This window comes from Rhinatrema bivittatum, chromosome 6 (assembly GCF_901001135.1).
Source record: "Rhinatrema bivittatum chromosome 6, aRhiBiv1.1, whole genome shotgun sequence".
Classification (NCBI taxonomy): Eukaryota; Metazoa; Chordata; class Amphibia; order Gymnophiona; family Rhinatrematidae; genus Rhinatrema; species Rhinatrema bivittatum.
The window spans coordinates 268,015,615-268,033,318 of NC_042620.1; the positions used below are offsets into that span (position 1 = coordinate 268,015,615).

Here is a 17,704-nt window from a genome sequence, read left to right on the forward strand (position 1 = left end):
ACCCATGCGCCAAAGGATCGGCCAAGCCTGCATCCTCCTTCTGAAGGAGTTACACTTCCAAAACCCCTCCATGTCATTATTTAAAAATGTAAGGACAGGGGCTGGTGCCATTTTCTCCCCCTCCCAGGTCGTGTCTATGTTGTAAAAATGAGTACTCTCCAGGACCCCCCCTCCTCACCCTTACCCTCCTATCCTCCCAGTACCTTTATTTCAGGTTAGGCTTTTGCCCAAATCTCAGTAAGAGCCTAGCACAATTCGAGCTCAGCACTTTTGCCATCACTAAGCAGATATGCTGGAAGCTGTACCAGCAAAAGGACATTTACTGAAAACTGGATTAGTCCATTTTAAAAAAAGAAAAGATACAAAAAGAAAATAGCAGATTGCAGTTCACATCAAGTGGTGGCAGCCAGGATGCTTTGTTTGAAAATTCCTCCAGACGTTCTACTTCCTCTCAGACTCTCTCACCAGACAGAGGCTTCTTCAGAGACCACAAGCAGGCAGTCTCCTTTTTTTTTTCCCTCAGAGGAGGATGCTGCTCTTCTGGTCCAGTGCCAGATCTTTTAGCAAGCTTTTTCTCGATCACCTCTTCTACTCCACTGGTTAACTGAATCACTTACTGGATCTGCAGTGAAGACAGACTCTCAGCACACAAACACTCTCTGCGCACCTCGGGCCCAGCTAACACTGAGGATCCATCACCCTGAAGGCCCAGGTGCTCCCAGCCTTGCAGCCCTTGCAGTTCCAGGGGCTGGCGACAGAGAAACGAACCCTGTCCCTGCTAGTACCCAGGGTTTTATACTCTGAGCATACAGACACCTCCCACTATTGTGATGTCACTGTACCTCCACAATATCCTGACATTCCACTTTACTAGCAGAGATCTGCAATCACTCTGGTAAGTGGGGAAACTTTGTGACCGACTCACACTGGCTTTTATATTGTGGACTGTGTTCCTGGTACAGCAATGAAACTGATTTCTCTGGGCTTGCATAGACTGCTGTTACCAATACCTAATAGTAGCTCTAGCCACCATCATAGTGCCTGTACCAAGTTTCTCCAGGAAGCATGGGAGGCAAAAGGATTTCCTTTGCCCAGTCAAGCTGTGTAAAGAAAAATTATAAATTGGTTCGCGGTGAAGAACTCAGAACCAAGTCAGCAGGCACAATGACAAATACCTCAGGGAATGGAGGTAGAGCAATGAAACCAGCATCTTTATTACTCAAGTGTGTTTCTGACTAGACAAGAACTGTGATGTGAACTTCTCTTGGACTTATGTGTTAGCTGATGTACTCTAAGAACGCTGTACTTTTATTTACCAAAAAACTAATGAGGTGTGTCACACTGACTCCATTCCTATTCTAGCCCTGCTATATATCCTTCCCTTTTATTTAGCTTTTTCTACTCAAACATTACAGAGGGTTAGCTAATAAATAAGTTTGGTTTTGCTATGTTTGTGCTAGTTGAAATGAGTTTGAGAAATTATAATTTATTTGTATTGTTTTCTATACATTTTCTATACCGTCGTTCAGTTAAATACCATCACAACGGTTTACAGAAGGGCACGATAAAGACAAATATGGGTGGTATAGATTACAAATTGCTCGTGTGCCATCATAGTACGGTAACAATGTAAAATAATAAACTAGGTGTGTAAATTAAACCTGATTGTTAGGAACAAATTAGGCAGTTTGATTTTAACATTAATATGCTTATGTAGGTTACTAAAAACTTCTAGCTTGGTGCATCCTTATCGCTCAACTATTTTTCTCCTTTTCTTTATCTTTATAAAATGCTTGTTTAAAAAGCCAGGTTTTCAGATTAGTTTTGAATAATTTCAGATTTGTCTGTAGTCTTATTTCGAGTGGCATGGTATTCCAGAGTACAGGACCAGCCAGTGACAGTGCTCTTTCCCTTACTTGCGTGAGATGTGCTGATTTGACAGAGGGGACAGTTAGTAGAGCTTTATTTGCAGATCTCAGGTTTCTTTGTGGTACATGCACGTGCAGTGCCGTGTTAAGCCAGTCGGCTTTATCATCGTGGATTAGTTTATGGATTATACAAAGTGCCAATGAGGGTAAAGATATAGGAGTGATGAACGCAGCACAAAGCGTATCAATCTTGGATATGAAAAAGAAAGCAAAGTTATCAGCTATCGACAGATTTGGATCAGAAGGAGCAGGAAAAGAGGTGGATGAATTACTCAAAGTGAGAGACTTAACACAGAAAAGCTCAAAGGAATTGTTGACAGAAGCCATGATTCTATTATTATAGTATAAACGCTTAGCAGAGTTAATAGCATTACAATATGACAATAGATGCTGCCTATAAGAATGTAAGACATATTGTGACCTGTGTTTCCACCAAGAGGACTCAGATTGGCATAATAAACGTTTCTGAATTTGTAAAGTTTGAGAAAACCAGGTGGCATCCTTTGTGTGTTTAGAGTACCAAGTTTTGATAGGAGCCAGGGTAACAGCAACATGTGAAATAGAGTTCTGCCAATAAGTGATAAGCAGATCTAGATTGTCAGAGGAAGGGTTAAGTAGGGGTAGTTACATCTCTCTGAAGTGGAAGGAATCTATATGTCCACATCTCGAAATGGAGGGTAGTGAGGCATGCGAATGCATAGAGGAGGAAGAAAAATTAACAAATAATGATCAGACCGGGTTATAGCTTGAATAATATTAGAAGAATTAAGAGAGAACACGGAATGATTAAAGAAAACTAGATCAAGAGTGTGGCCTGCCCTGCGGGTGGGATCAGAAAGAATTTGGCTCCATCCACAGGTCTCCACAGTTTCAAATAAAAGTTCCCCAGTGTGGGAAACAGATCAATGTGAACATTAAATCACCGAAAATTATAGTTTTGGAGAGATCAATATTTTGGGACAGATGAAATTCAAAAAAAGAAGAGATATTATGAATTAAAAGACCAGGAGGGTGACCTTGAATCTAAGGCGAAGTTTTCCCTGTGATCTGTGCCCATTGTTCATAGAACACAGCTTTGAAATTCTGGTGTACTCCATTCTTATGACATAACCTGCCCAATGAAGCTCAGCTTTCATCATTGTTGGTAATCTGGCAACTTTCAAGAATTTCTTTGTTGGAGATCCTCTCTTGCCCCTTTATACTGCAGATGGATCTCAGTGACTGCTCATGGAATAACTTGAGTTGTGTGAGTTTTGGCATCCACTATCCTGGTATGTACATTGCAATGCAAGGACAGGATTACCCTGAGATTTAGTGGGATGGAGGACCAAGGGGAATTACTGATAGATAAGTCACTCCAGATTTTAACTTAAGGTCTCAAAATAAGAACATTTTAGACCAGGTGTACTAAAGCATGTTTTTTCATTCTGTGTCTAAGGGAGAAATACTTTGTACATCTAACAGTCAAGTCTTCTAAATTACCATACATTATTTCAATGAGAGCTGTTGAATAACAATATCACAAACAAGTAGAGCACTTCGGCACATACCTTCTATATAAACGGTTGACTCCCTTTCTTCCCTTGTGTAGGTGTGTCTTAGGCAACAGGACAATTTCCTGTTGGAGTCTTCTCTTACAATCAGAGATGTTTCTTTAGTGAACAGCCCATAGTGATCATGGGTTTTGTTTGTAGCAAGTGAGAGTAAATGCTGTCCATTTGCTTCTTGCCATATCATTTCTGGTTCTGGATACCACCCTGAGGTTCTACACACAACCTTTATTCCTCCACCTTCATAGCCTTCAATGTAAATCTGGGGATTTGTACCCGAGCCTGCAAGGAAAGACAAAAACAAATCTGTTATCCATTTATATAGTTTTTCCACTAGTGTACTTTGAGTACATGTGAGGCAAATAAATTGCCAAAGCTCAATGTAATAATTCTATGAATTACAGACTAAGAGGGAGATTTACTATACTGCTCCATTTTATTGCAGGGGGAAAAATATTACAGTGGAGCATTCCCACAATACTGGGCTCCTCCCTGGTAAAATATCACAATTGTTTCCCCGCAATATTTTTTCCTGCATAAAAAAACCTATAAGAAAAAATATCGTGGGGAAACAGAGAAAAATGCGCAATGGCAACCCATTTCACCCGGGACCACCATTGTGTTAAAGGGCCACGCAGCAGGCCAAAATCTTCTCTGGGGGCGCCCGTCGAGGCAGTCCTGACTGGAGCCCTTTAAAATTAGGAACAGTGAAATATAACTCAAATTAAAAACTGATTTGATTCTATGTTGCATAAGAATGATTGCTTATTCAGAAAGGACATAGAATGCTTCCATCACCTGGTCTGATCACATACCTGTTACCACATTTAAAAAGGGATAGGCAGATGTAGAAACTCATCTTAGTCATTAAAGGATGGTCTTTTAAAGGAGAAGCTTGTAAAGGATATTCTTGAAAGGGAAAAAAAAAAAGAGAGAGTTTTTCCAGCTAAATCGTACTCAGTTCATCTCGCCAGCAATTGTACGGGATGTAGATAAGAATAATGATCTGAGGCCAGCTCATTTTATTTTGGCAGCCATTAGTAGGAAAGGCAGGGAACCAAATGAAAATAAATGTGGAAGAGATACAATGGAATGAGAGAATCTGAATGAGAGAATAAGGGGTAATTTTCCAAAGGATTTACACGCATGAACTCCAGTTTTGTGTGTGCAAATGGCTTTGGAAATTGCCTGAAGTGGGGGGGGCGGGGTTTGTGCATGTAAAAATATGTGCAAAAGCCATGTGACACGTACCTTTACGCACACTACACAGAGATGTTCGGGGGGAGGAGGGATGACGTTGGGGCAGGGGCAGAACTTCCATGCACACTTTTCATTTCTAGAAGTGTGCGTGTAAGTATACTCAAGCAGCTGGGTATATATTGATGCCAGTTCTGCACATGCCTGTGAATTTTCAGAGATGTGTGCGCATAAATCCACTTTGAAAACTCCAGCTAAAGTCCGTGGATAATAAAATACCTGCAGACCTTTAGCTAATGTGAGTGTCATGGTTTCACCTGCCATGCAGCCTTTCTGTGCCGTGATCCTGCCTGCTAGGAAGCCTCATTGCCTCGAGATACCTTCAGCAAGCCTTCACTACCAACCTTACTAAGCTCCTTCTTGCTTCTCTTGCCACGCCCAATTCTCAGCCCTATGTAACCCTGCCTTGCCAGAACAACCTTGCCTCTTCAAGGAGTCACCCTCGGCTCTCTGACCTGGCCATTCTTGACTTGTACCTTGCCTTGTGGCCTCCGAGCCTTCTGCTTTCTTGCTTCTTGCCTTGCGGCCTACTCTAGGCCTCACCTTGCCTTGTGGCCTCTGGGCCTGCTCTGTCTTGTATCTTACCTTGTGGCCTCTCTGTACCTACAGGCCTCTGGGCCTTTGGCCTAGTGGTCTACTGACTTCCAGCCTTGCTGCCGAAAGGCTTTTATGTTCTTTGTTCTGTGTTGTCTTGCCAAGTCCTTGTCCGGTCTTGTCCTGTCATGTCTAGTCCTTACTTTGCTTGGTCTTGTCTTGCTCTGCCCTGCCAGCCTAGCCTAATATCCTATCCCTGCCTTGCCTTACCCCAGCCCTAATTCATGACCAGTATCCTTAAGAACATAAGAACATGTCATACTGGGTCAGACCAAGGGTCCATCAAGCCCAGCATCCTGTTTCCAACAGTGGCCAATCCAGGCCATAAGAACCTGGCCATAAGATCCTTGCACAGTCTGTATCTGTACTCAGCCCCAGCCCTTGTCCTGTGTCCAGCTCAGGTTTCCAGTCCAACCCTGCTCCAGCCTGTCTCTGTCCACAGTGCCAAGCCTCACTTCGTCCAGCCTGACCAAGCCTTGCTTCAGCCAGCCTGGACTCACCATGTTATATTGCCACAGCAAAGCCCAATTGGCCCCCAGATCCCAAGGGCTCAACCTGCAGGGGAGGGGGCTGGCTAGGCGGAAGACCAGCCCTTGTTCAACCCAATGTCCTATCTTGCAGTCCTGCACAGCTCCTGGGGTGGTGTACCCAGATCCCAGCACCCGTGACAGTGAGCTGTTGGACAACTATTTACAAAAGAGTGTTACATTACTAAACCGTATTAGGAGAGTCATTTTCAAACTGTCTGCATTGGGACTTGGACCGCACATTGATTTTACCCCAGTTCTCACAGTGAAAGGATGCTTGAAAAGTATGTGCACAAATGTGAAATTTGAAAAGCCGGGCATGCGCCAAACGTCGGGAGATGTAGGCGCATGTAGTACATACATGTGTCCACCCGATTTTATAAGCTGCCCACATGCACACACAAGTCCCGATAGGCGAATATCTCATATCAGGCAAAAAAGGGACAGAAGGTGGGCGTTTGTGCATACAAGTACCTGCATGCCTGAGAGCACCTCCTATGATACTTGAGTGTAAAGTTACTTCTAATGTGGAGGAGGCGTAAGTCTCAATAAAACTATTTCCAGGCATCTCTGAGGTATTTGAGGGGTTGGGAAATGCAGTCTAAAGAACTAGGGGGGGGGGGGGTTGGAGAACCTAGCAATACACCTGGCAAGCTGGTGGACAAACTGGTGAAACTGGTCACGGCGTGGACGCGCGCCTGCTATAAAATTCCCTCACTTGCGTGGCTCAAAGCCAACGTTACACGGCTGTGCAGGCACACTTGCAAAATTAGGTGCACACATACATGCGCCAGGGCTCTTTTATAACACGCATGTGTACGTGCGGGCAGGATCTCAAACTGCAGCATATCTGCCCGTGTGCCCACAGACGCTCATATACGTGCACCCACGTGCCCGTTTGAAAGTTACCGTCAAAGATTTCAAGATGCCATCTGCACGTGCACTTTTCATCCACCAGCCTAAACTCTGCCCCACCCCCGGTAACGCCTTCTCTTAACAACGCTAAAAGTACTCATGTTGTAGGGCTTCCTTCAGGAGCGGGGGCGTACTTCCTGTGTCAGGGCAGCTGCTCCTAGGCAGACGCCCGTCCCCTCATCAAGATAAGAGGAAGCCACAAGAATACATGGCAAGTCACTGACCTGTCACTCTCAGCTCCAATTCTGCAGCATTATAGAAATCAGAAGATGCAAAAAAGCACTTGTACTGCCCTTCGTCAGAAGGTGTGATGTTAAAGATTCTCAAGGACACGCTTCCATTTGTGATCCCATCTCGGATCAGCTCTGTCCTGCCTTGGTACTTTGGGCTCTGTCGCTCAGGCTGATCCTTCTTATTCTGATACACGTGCACAAGTAAACGATGCTTGGCACTCAGCCATGACACCTCCATGTCCTCCGCGCTGATCCTAGGGGAAAGGTGGCAGGATAGCACAGCATCATTGCCCACGGCAACAGTGACGGGCTGATGTGAAGCAATCACCGTGAAATGTGCTGTGAAAGGGAAAACAAAATCAGAGGAGAAGGAAGGATCAGCAGGGATACAGATTCATAGTAAACAGAGTCTAAAGGGTAAGGAAGATTGACTTCTACTTACAGGTTCTCTAAAGACTGTATAGTGCAGTTCTAATTTCATTTTTCTTATACGTGTTTGAAATATATTCTGCTTGAATATTAAACCTTTAATTTTCCTTCCAATCAGTGAATTTGAGGTGCACTTTGTGATGAAATTCAAAGCAGAAATGCATGCCTGAACCATTGCATATTTCACCCTAAATGAATAGACGGGTGAATTTTCAAAACTTAGAAATAGCACATATGCGCATATATGCTATTTTATAAACCTTGAGAGTGTGTGTACTTGCTGTCGGCGTGCACACTTTACCAGGGGGGAGTGACTGGTTGGAGCATTACAGGGCTGGGTTCAAAAGTCTATGTACAAGTTGCTATTTTATAAGCAGCACATGTGCATATATTACCAAATGCGTCCAAACATTTTGACACTTGTTCATGGACTTGCACAATTTAAAGTGGCTTTGCCTTTTGCCTTTGTATTTTGGGTGGGAGGTCTGAGGGAACCGGTGGGGACTCAGGGTGGTGCTAGAGGGAGTAGGTGAAGTAGAAAAGGATTGGATGAACTGGCAGAGGTATAGGCGAACTGGTGATTCCAAGTACACAGGCCTACATGTATTTTCAGAACGGTATAGGCACGCACTAGAAAACACCTGCCCCACGCTTAAATGCCTAAAATATCCAGGTGTGTGTTTATAAAATAGGTCAAGACAATAAGAGTTTTTTCTTGCATTTGAAATATACGTGTTTACTACAGCATATACGGGTACTTTTGAGATAGAAATATGCTCCAAAAGTTCAGATTATAAAATACTTGCAGAAATCTCCGCACATCCATTTACTCAAGCAACTGGTGTACCCCGGGCAGTTCTGAAAGTTGGGCTCTTAAAACTTAGGGGGCAATTTTAAAACTGTCCACAACTGGGACAAAGCCTGCAGGTACTTTTTGCACACGGACTTTGCACCAATTCTCAAAGCAAAAGTCTGCGCGTATTTCCGCTCTGAAATTAGTCCCCTGCACACTTGCAACTCCCTTTTTTTTTTTACTCGACACTTTTCTCATGGCAAATAACACCCCTAGATTTGAAAATGCCATCTATGCCGGTTAATTTTCCTCCCCCAACCCAAATATGCCCCCAGGAACAGCTCCTCTAAATGCAGCTAAGTTGTGCCATGCACTGTGCAAAAAAATGCAAACGCTTAGGAACGCTGAGGAAGAGCAATTTTCAGCTGTCTGAAAAACCCACAGAAATAGCCTTGAATATTGCCCTTTTATCATAAATGAGGGCAGTGCTGTAGAATCAGGAAGGAAACACTAGATTCACAAAGAACGTAGCTCCTGAGCATGTGCATGGTGACTTTCAGATAAGCTCCTTACTCCATGCATGACATAATTTTGGCTCAGAAAATACATTCTTCAATTTCGGGTTCAGAGGATGGTAGAGAGCTATGTTGGTGGTGAGGTTCAATTCAATTTCCTTGCAGCTTCAGTCAATCTGAGCCTATAGACGGTCCTGGCAGATATAAAGAAATAAACGGATGCTGTAGTTCTATAATGGCAACACATGTGTTAACCACTATAAGAAAAGGCTCACTTAGTATGAAAGAAAAAATTGGCTAAAGATATAGGAAAGGATTTTTAAAAATGTATTTGGAAGCTGATACATCCAGTTTGAGGTCAGAAAAGAAGCCGCAACAAATAGTCATTTGGGAAAGCTGATTGATAACAAAAAAGAAATCTCTATTCAAAGCTCGAATGGAGCAGTGAAATGGGCAATAATCGGTATAATAAAGTATTTGGAGCTTGCCCAGCTCTGAACCATGAAGGGAGTAATTTTCAAAACGAACGTCTGTTTTATGTACAGAAGTGGCCTTTTACGAAATACCCACCGACATGCAGATAAACTTATACGACTATCTCACATTTGCTTATAAATTTACCTGGACTGGGGGGCCCGGTTGTGGAAGTGAAGGGACATCAGGCCATCCTGATGTCCCTTCACTTCCACGCAGCAGGTGTTCCACGCTCTGTGAGCGTGGAACACCTGCTGCTTGTTATCAAAGCGAGCGCTGAGAGTGGGAGGAGAAAGGAGGAAGTGAAAACAGCTGACCCAGAGACTCGACATCATCACCAGGGGCCTGGGATCTTTAAAACCCGAGGCATGCCGGTGCGCAGCTACCGCCGGCGTGCTGTCTAAGCCGCGCGTGCCGAAGGGGCGTGCAGCTTAGACCAGCTTTGACTGCTCTTTGACCAAGAGAACCTGAAAAACCATCTTCCAGGACGAATGGGACGTAAGAGGAAAGCGAGATTTGTCACCTCCTCACCGACCTCAGCCAGAATCGGCCCCATGGACGCCCATGTAAATCGGCAGGGAATGCCACTAAGGGACAGCATGCGAGATACGTCTGAAGCCTCGCTAAGTCCCCTCCTTTGATAGATCCATGGGTAGAGTCCTCATGAGCCGCTATCTCTCAGGATGTCAGGTTCGGGCCTATGGGGCCTGTAATGAACCCATCCTCCGTTTCCTGGGTAGAATTCTTCCAGAGATTGTAGACATTTCTTCAAGGCTGGTTTTCTGAATTGGCAGTGCCCACTAAGGTTGGTCCCTGCGCGCCAAGTGCTCCTCAACCTGTCTCCACAGTCAAGCACCATGGCACAATGCGGCCTGCCTAAGCTCGAATGCAGGTGTTAACATCCCCTGTATCGTTAAGTAAGAAATAGTCCTCAATATCCTTTATAAGAGCTGCATTAAACTCCTTATCGGAGAGTAAGGAGTCATTTAACCTCCAAAAACTGCTACCAGTCTGTAACTGGCCCACCTGAAACTCTACCCAAATCAGCGTGTGACTGGACCACGTGATGTGTCCAGTACCAGTAGCATGAACACCTCCCACCAGCACTTTATCCAATAGGAAATAATCAATACGTGAATAGGAGTCATGGGGCGCCAAGTAGAAAATGTAATCGCTTAATGAACGGTTCCTCATCATCCAGATGTTTTGTAGTCCCCAAATATTGATCAAATTTTTTAGATAAAATTGCTGAGAACGAGACACGAGAATTATCTAAAAAAGGGTAGCGAGTGAGATTAAAATCCCCCCCTAACAACATGTGACCTTCTGCCCATCCATTTAAGGTGTCTCCTTTTGTCCCAGTCCCCACAGACTGAGGAGATGGATCATTGCCAGCAAAATCAGAAGGGGGTAAATTGCCCCGAGCATCCAGACAGCGCTGACCCAGGCTTAAAGCCAGCTGCGACTGAATGGCCCTGATGTGGCATGCAGCACAGATAGATAAGCAGTTAGGTTTCTTCATAAACAGGCACCATAGATGTAAGCGTGCATAACGGTAAATGCTCACACCTAGAATATGAAGGCACAAAACCTGCACCCAAATTGGGCATACAAAAATGTGCGCTAAAGTACAGCTGCAAGTATACGTGCCTAGGCCGCATGTCCAATTAGATGCCCAATCTGGGAACCAGGTACCGACACAAAGAAAGGCGCCTAAGCAGGAAGCACAAACGGGAGCGCAGACATGCGCTGAGCGGCCCACAGCACAAAATCGCGCACACACACCGCACGGCCTTCCACATGCTCAAAAAGGGGCCTAGTCAAATAGCTGCTCAACCCACCATGCCTGCACTGCCTCCTCACCTCACGGAACTCTCCAGAGACATAAGCGAGATAGCCAATGTTTTTCTTTTTTCTTTTTAAGTAAGAAAAACATCCACCTGAGTTCAGCCTTCCCTGGCTGAGAGCAGGAATGGGTTCCAATGGGGATACAGCTAAGCCTTCACCACACAGCCTCTCTCGGCCTGTATAGATAATCAAACTTTAGGTCAACGCTACTCAAGGCTACCGGACTGAAGCACTCTAATGAGGGAGGGACCGCACGGTATCACTTCAGGAGGCAAGCGGTGCTATATAAACATCTCGTCTTTCTCCATTGATTCCTTCTTCTTTTTTACTCACAGGCAATCCCCTAAAGGGAAATGCATGTCCACCATCTGCTGGAGATGGAGAATACTGATGGGTTGATTTGGGGTGGGTTATATGGCCGTGGTGTCAGCTTTTGCTCTGTCTCCATCTGCTGGCAGAGGTGCATAACCCACTTGGGATTGACCTACCCCAATACTAAAGAAGCAGATATTGAACTAACTCTGACGACCGAATGAAAGGAATATAGACCTAATGAAAGGAATTTAGGCCTTAAAATCGTAACACAGATCAACTGAGTTAGCCCAATAAAAAGATATTGCCTACAACTTGTTTGTTGACGCTTATTCTACATATTCAAGTGGATTAAAATGTGAACTGCAAAACTTTGTACTATAGAGAAATAGATACTGCAACTGGACATACCGATCATGAAGGTACAGCCAGAGATAGGCACATAGGATAGACACAATTTTTAAACTTAAACAGATTCCTTTCAAATAGAGATCAGAGAGGTTGTTTCAAAAATATCAACACTTCAGGGTTTGTTTTTTTAATTCTTTTTTGAAATGTTGTGTATGGTCTTCTCTATATTTTCAGAGGGTTTGATAATATAATTATCCTTGCACAGTTCAGATAAAGAAGTCAATCACAATAAATACATGTTCATGAAATGAGTATTTAGTGGGTACTTTTCAAATAGAAGCAAAAACGTGCACAAGTCACATCAGTTTTCAAAGCAGATTTATGCACATGAGCTGGCTTTGAAAATTAGCCCTCCAAATTTACCCTACACAATTATATCTGCTATTAGGTGGGGAGAAAAAAGTCTGGAAATTTTAAATGCAGATTTTTTAAAATGGAAAAGCATGCATGTAAGTACAAACCCCTCCTCCAGGGAACATTCTGGCATAAGTTTACCCGCAGGCGGGCGATTTTCCAAACCGCATATTGCACTGTTTTAACGCGGGAAGTAACTACATCTTTTTCATTTGGTTTAAGCTGTGCGACTGTTGCGTTCGTGCCTAATCTCGCCCTCGCTCCTCCCTCTCTACCTTTGTGGTAACTCCCTTCGGCTCAGATGGACAGATGCAGCCGCGGCTTCTCAATGCCTTTTGGTCCCGGTGTCCCCGGGCTGGCTTGACGCTACGGATCCGCCATGTTCCTGATGACGTAAGGGCGCGCGCACTCCAGACTTTGTACCAGCAAGGGCGCGAACCTCGGGGGCGTCCCCCCGTACTGACGTCATCCGTTTTCAATTTAAAAGGTCTTTGTTTGCTAACTACAAATGAGTTAGCAAGGAACTCCAACGGGACTTGCTTCGGCAGTCCACGCTACTTGCAACTACGCTCCGAGTCAGCAAGGGGAATTTTTCCCCACTCCTCGGCCTTTTCAAACTTACCAGGAATACCCGCTCCTCGGGGGCTCCGCTCTCTCTATTCTTGATTTCTGATTGTTGGACGGGATCCGGTACTCGCTTCTCGAGGGCCTACGTTCCCGAAGACTCAGAAGACTCCTATTGCTGGAAGCGATTGCAGATGTGAACTAAGAGTCCTATTACAGACAGGAACCGGTACTCGCTCCACGAGGGCCATTGTTCCTAATCGCTAAGTCTAAGACGTTATCGCAGGTACGGAGATCATGAGTTACCATTGCAGATTGCGGATAGGAATCGGTACTCGCTCCACGAGGGCCTATGTTCCAATACCTTTCTCAAACTCTCTTCTTCCTCAGAAGATATCACTTACCTATATCTTATGGATTATTATTACAGATTAACAGATAGGAACCGGTACTCGCTCCATGAGAGCCTATGTTCCTAAATCTCTCCTAGCCTCTCTTCTATTCCAGAAGCCATCCCAATCACAGTTATTGTGAGTTCTATTTCAGACTGCTTACAAGAACCAGTATTCGCCTGCAGCTCCTGTTACTGAATGCTGAAGACTCTCTGTTGCATATAGAAGACACTACAGAGATCTACTATTGTGAGTGTATCATCTATCATTGGTTATGCCCAGCATATCCTGTCTACTCACTACCTATAGTCTCTCCTTACAGTTCAACAACTCAGAGATCGTGGTTCCAGTATCAGAGGGACTTCAGCCCTGCCGGGCATATCAACTTACTACTGCCACCTCTGGTGGTTCTACTTCCAGTCTAATAAAGAACTATCTGTGTTTGTCTCAATACTCCAGCCTAGCCGGTGGTCCCTCTCAGGATCTCCACTTGAGGGCGCTGTCGACTGTCATCGGCCCAGGGATTCACCAATTCTACTAGTGTTATTCCTACACTAATAAGAGCGGTATCATCATCTACCACTCTGTGGGAGCCAACCCACATCAGACCATCACTCCTCTCTCTGCGGAAGCTGATTCATATCAGATAGCTATCTCCCCGTGGGAATCATACAGGTTGCTGGTTCATCTTCTACAGGAACAAGGCATAACAGTTGCTACTCCTTCCCTCTGGAGGAGCAGAGCACTAACAGATTGCTACTCCTTAGTAAAATCCATACAGAGTGCTACTTCGCCCCCTGGCGGGGTGATCATTTATAGCTTGTTAACTCCTCCTTCAACGGAGGTATCCAGCATCCAGATTCATAACAGATTACTAACTCCTCCCCTCTGGGGAGCTGGCCTCTATCAGATTGCTAACTCCTCCTCTCTGGGGAGCTGGTCTCTAACAGCGACATGGCTTTATCACACTTTGTGATGTTTTCGCACATAGTATTTTTAGTCTTTTAAGCTGAGAGAGAGAGAGAGCCTAGCTACAAGGCCCTCATAGTAGTTAGGTATTTATACCTCTATAGGAGGCCCACCTAGTTACTCTCTCTCTCCAAAGTGCGAAAACGTTATCGCACTTTACGGTAATACCTATGCGAATTGCTAAGATAGTGCACTTTGCGATAAATAAGCTATTACCATAAAACATGCCCCTCTTCCTATCGCATGTGATAGTTTGGCCTTTATTCGTAAACATAAAATGCGTGAGTGTCATAGATCTGAGTATACAGACACGGGTGCGCTTGTTTTAAAAGTATTCTCTCTGTTTCTTCTGAAGGTAATTTTCAAAGACGGTACGTGCATAAAAGCAGCATTATTTCGAAGCAAATGTAAGAATTTTAGGAAGGTAGGAGCACACTTACATGCCGTAGGATTTACTGTTGCTGAAACTTTTTTGCAATGAATTTACTGTGACTGACTTTATTATAATAGGTTTAATGAAATTCAGCTAAAGGACCCATCTGCTGTACATACTGCATGTCTCTGTGCTGCACAACCATGAACTTTAAACACAAGCCTTGATAATTCTCACCAGATTCTGAGGAGCGGAGATTTAGAATGAGACAAGGAATAAATGCACCCAGCAGCCAGCAACGGGGCTTTCCTCCCATAATGCAGACGACAAGCCCTCTCCCTCATTCTCTTGCAAGCCTTCACAGTAAGATCTATTCTGAAACAAATAGCAGAAATCCACTTTAGATTACAGTGAGAAAAATGGTTCATGAGAAGAAGGAAATATGCACAAACCAGCAGATTCCTTCCCAGTGAGACTATGAAGCTAGCTGATGTATAAATATGAACTAATATATTATTTAATATAAATGTTCTGAATATGGACACAAAATGAAATTAAAAAAATAAATTAGCACTACTCTTGTAAAGTCTCTTTTGGTAATCAATCATTCCCATAGCTCAGTAAGTACCACAGGCAATCTTCATCAGGGGAGAGGATTGCTAGAGACACACTTAGGTGAATTTTCAAATGATGTGCGATGCAAATTAATAGATCAATTAAATATTGAAAACTGTAGATATAAACATACATAAAACTATATGCATATATACATGGCATCAGTAGTCATAATAGCACAAGGCATACATCGGTGGTCAAAAGGCATTCTTAGTCGTAGCACATACTTAATCATAGTTCGTTGAATCAATTAGAGAGGGGTTTCATGAATTGGGCGGTGTCAAGGGGTAGGCTTGCTGGAAAAGCCAGTACAAGTACAGCAAAACCAGGACTGGGGCATCCGGTTCTGAAAAGACGAAGTCAGCTGTCAGTACCATTTAAACTAGGGTGCGAGTGCGGGCTCTTGCCTGACGCTGCTGTCGCCCCTGCACAAAGCAGCCTGGTCCTGGAGGCCCCGGCGGAGAAGCTGCTTGGGGAGGGGGTAAGAAACAGTGGCCGCAGGCAGGACCTGCACAAGGAACTTCCTGCCACCCTGCCTGAGCAGGAGGGGGAGAGACATCTCCCGCTGGGCCATTCCGTTTCCTTTACCGATCTGCTCCAGGCTTCTCCAGGGACTGCGCTACCGGAAACGTATGGAAACATTACCTAGGTCATGAAACAGGAGCGCGCAATGGTTTCCAGCAGACCTGTGCACCCCGGCCTCAGGCGGAATCCGCTCGGCTCGGCGGTGCTGTCGTTCACATGCCTCTCCCTGCTCCCGGGAAAGCAGACGCGGCCCGATCGTTGGCGATGAGAGCAAACGCCTTCCGTGTCATCAGCCTGGGCTCGCAGCTCCGTATTCCCATCAGATCCCCCCTTTCAGAGGCTGACATACGGCCACTCCGAGTCTGGGCAGTAAAGCGAAACTGAAAGCGATAACAACGGCTTCTCTCGTCAGTACATTCCGGCGAAACAGCCACACGGGAAATAGGACAGCCAGCCTCTTGTTTTAAAGAAACACAGACTCGTGCGGAGTATTACATTGACCCTCCGAGGCTGAATTTGCCATCATGCAGAGCTAGGTGTTCACGATGTGTTAAAGAATGCTCTCAGAACAAGCATGATGCCGTCCTGTTATAGTTTGAACTTGGGGAAACTTGTTTCTCAAGCAAAGAGCTGTGGCAGCAGGGCTGGAGCAAGCTGTTGTGCAAGAAAGGGGCTGGTTTGTGTCTGAGACCTTGACCTAGCAGGAAGAGGGATGCCTGCCCAGCAGTCCTCTCCTGAAACGGGACGTTCTCAGGCTGGCTCAGCAGCGGACTCACGATGTCTGACTGGCCCGGGTATTCACCGCCCAGGCCGGCCCAGGACACGTCAAGTGGTCTGCCGAGCGCGGCTCTGTCACAGCCACGCACGGCAGACCCAGGGGCGGATTGCCCGATAGGGCAATCCGCCCCTGGGCTCGCTTGACTGCACATACACTTGTTTACAAAGCCCTATAAAAGTTCGGGGTTCTCCAGTGGGAGCCTGGAGCCTCACCTCTGCACTGACAAGTGGCACAGCATCTTTCCCGTTGAAGCTGCATGCTCCTGTTTTTCTGTCGCACTGGGGTTCCCTGACCTGATGAGTGGCAGGATGCTGATTTGCTGCTTGCTCCTGTTTTTCTGTCGCACTGGGGTTCCCTGACCTGATGAGTGGCAGGATGCTGATTTGCTGCTTGCTCCTGTTTTTCGGTTGCATTGGGGTTCCCTGACCTGATGAGTGGCAGGATGCTGATTTGCTGCTTGCTCCTGTTTTTCGGTTGCATTGGGGTTCCCCGACCTGATGAGTGGCAGGATGCTGATTTGCTGCTTGCTTCTGTTTTTCAGTCGCACTGGGGTTCCCCGATACAGGCCGATACAGTACAGTGCGCTCCGACAGAGCGCACTGTTAGCCTGCTCTTGGACGCATGTTTTCCCTTACCCCTTATTCAGTAAGGGGAGGAAAACGCGCGTCCAACCCGCGGCACTTAATAGCGCCCTCAACATGCAAATGCAACCAAGCCGCACATTTTACTTTAAAAAATTAGCGCCGACCCAAAGGTAGGCGTTAATTTCTTCCGGCACCGGGAAAGTGCACAGAAAAGCAGTAAAAACTGCTTTTCTGTGCACCCTCCGACTTAATATCATGGCGATATTAAGTCGGAGGTCCCGAAGAGTAAAAAAAGTTAAAAAAAAATTTTTGAATTCGGTCCGCAGCTGTCAGGCCGAAAACCGGATGCTCAATTTTGCCGGCGACTGGTTTCCGAGCCCGTGGTTGTCAGCGGGCTCGAGAACCGACGTCGGCAAAATTGAGCGTCGGCTGTCAAACCTGCTGACAGCCGCCGCTCCGGGCTAAAAGGAGGCGCTATGGACGGGGGGGTTGGATGCACGTTTTCGACGCGCTATTACCCCTTACTGAATAAGGGGTAAAGCTAGCACATCGAAAACGCGCGTCCAAATGCCGGTTAACAGTGCACTGCATGGGTCCCTTTCAGCTCCACTGAAAGGGACCCATGCAGTAAAATGCACACTCAAAACGGGCGCTAATATTGGAGTGCCCATTGTCTTAATGCAAGCGCAGCCACATCTCCCTGGGCATCTGATGCAGTATTTAAGTGAGAGGCAGCATTAAAAAGGGCATGTTAAAGGAGAATT

General features: G+C 45.5%; 1 protein-coding gene across 3 annotated transcripts in view; it reads right to left on the reverse strand.

Annotated features, from left to right (window-relative positions):
• The window catches only part of LOC115094269 (butyrophilin subfamily 1 member A1-like), a 38,363-nt gene extending 21,990 nt beyond the window's left edge, over positions 1-16,373 (reverse strand). Inside the window, exons 1-4 of one of the 3 annotated variants that reach the window (XM_029607153.1) lie at positions 15,699-16,373; positions 14,676-14,808; positions 6,996-7,343; positions 3,479-3,760 (exon numbers count right to left, since the gene is read on the reverse strand). In XM_029607153.1, coding sequence (XP_029463013.1) covers positions 3,479-3,760; positions 6,996-7,343; positions 14,676-14,754 — 709 coding nt within the window. In that variant the 5' untranslated portion in view covers positions 14,755-14,808; positions 15,699-16,373. Of the gene's footprint in view, positions 1-3,478; positions 3,761-6,995; positions 7,344-14,675; positions 14,814-15,280; positions 15,641-15,698 lie in introns of those variants that run through there. The other 2 variants (XM_029607152.1, XM_029607155.1) reach the window with 2 other exon arrangements.
• Between the last annotated feature and the right edge of the window lie 1,331 nt (positions 16,374-17,704).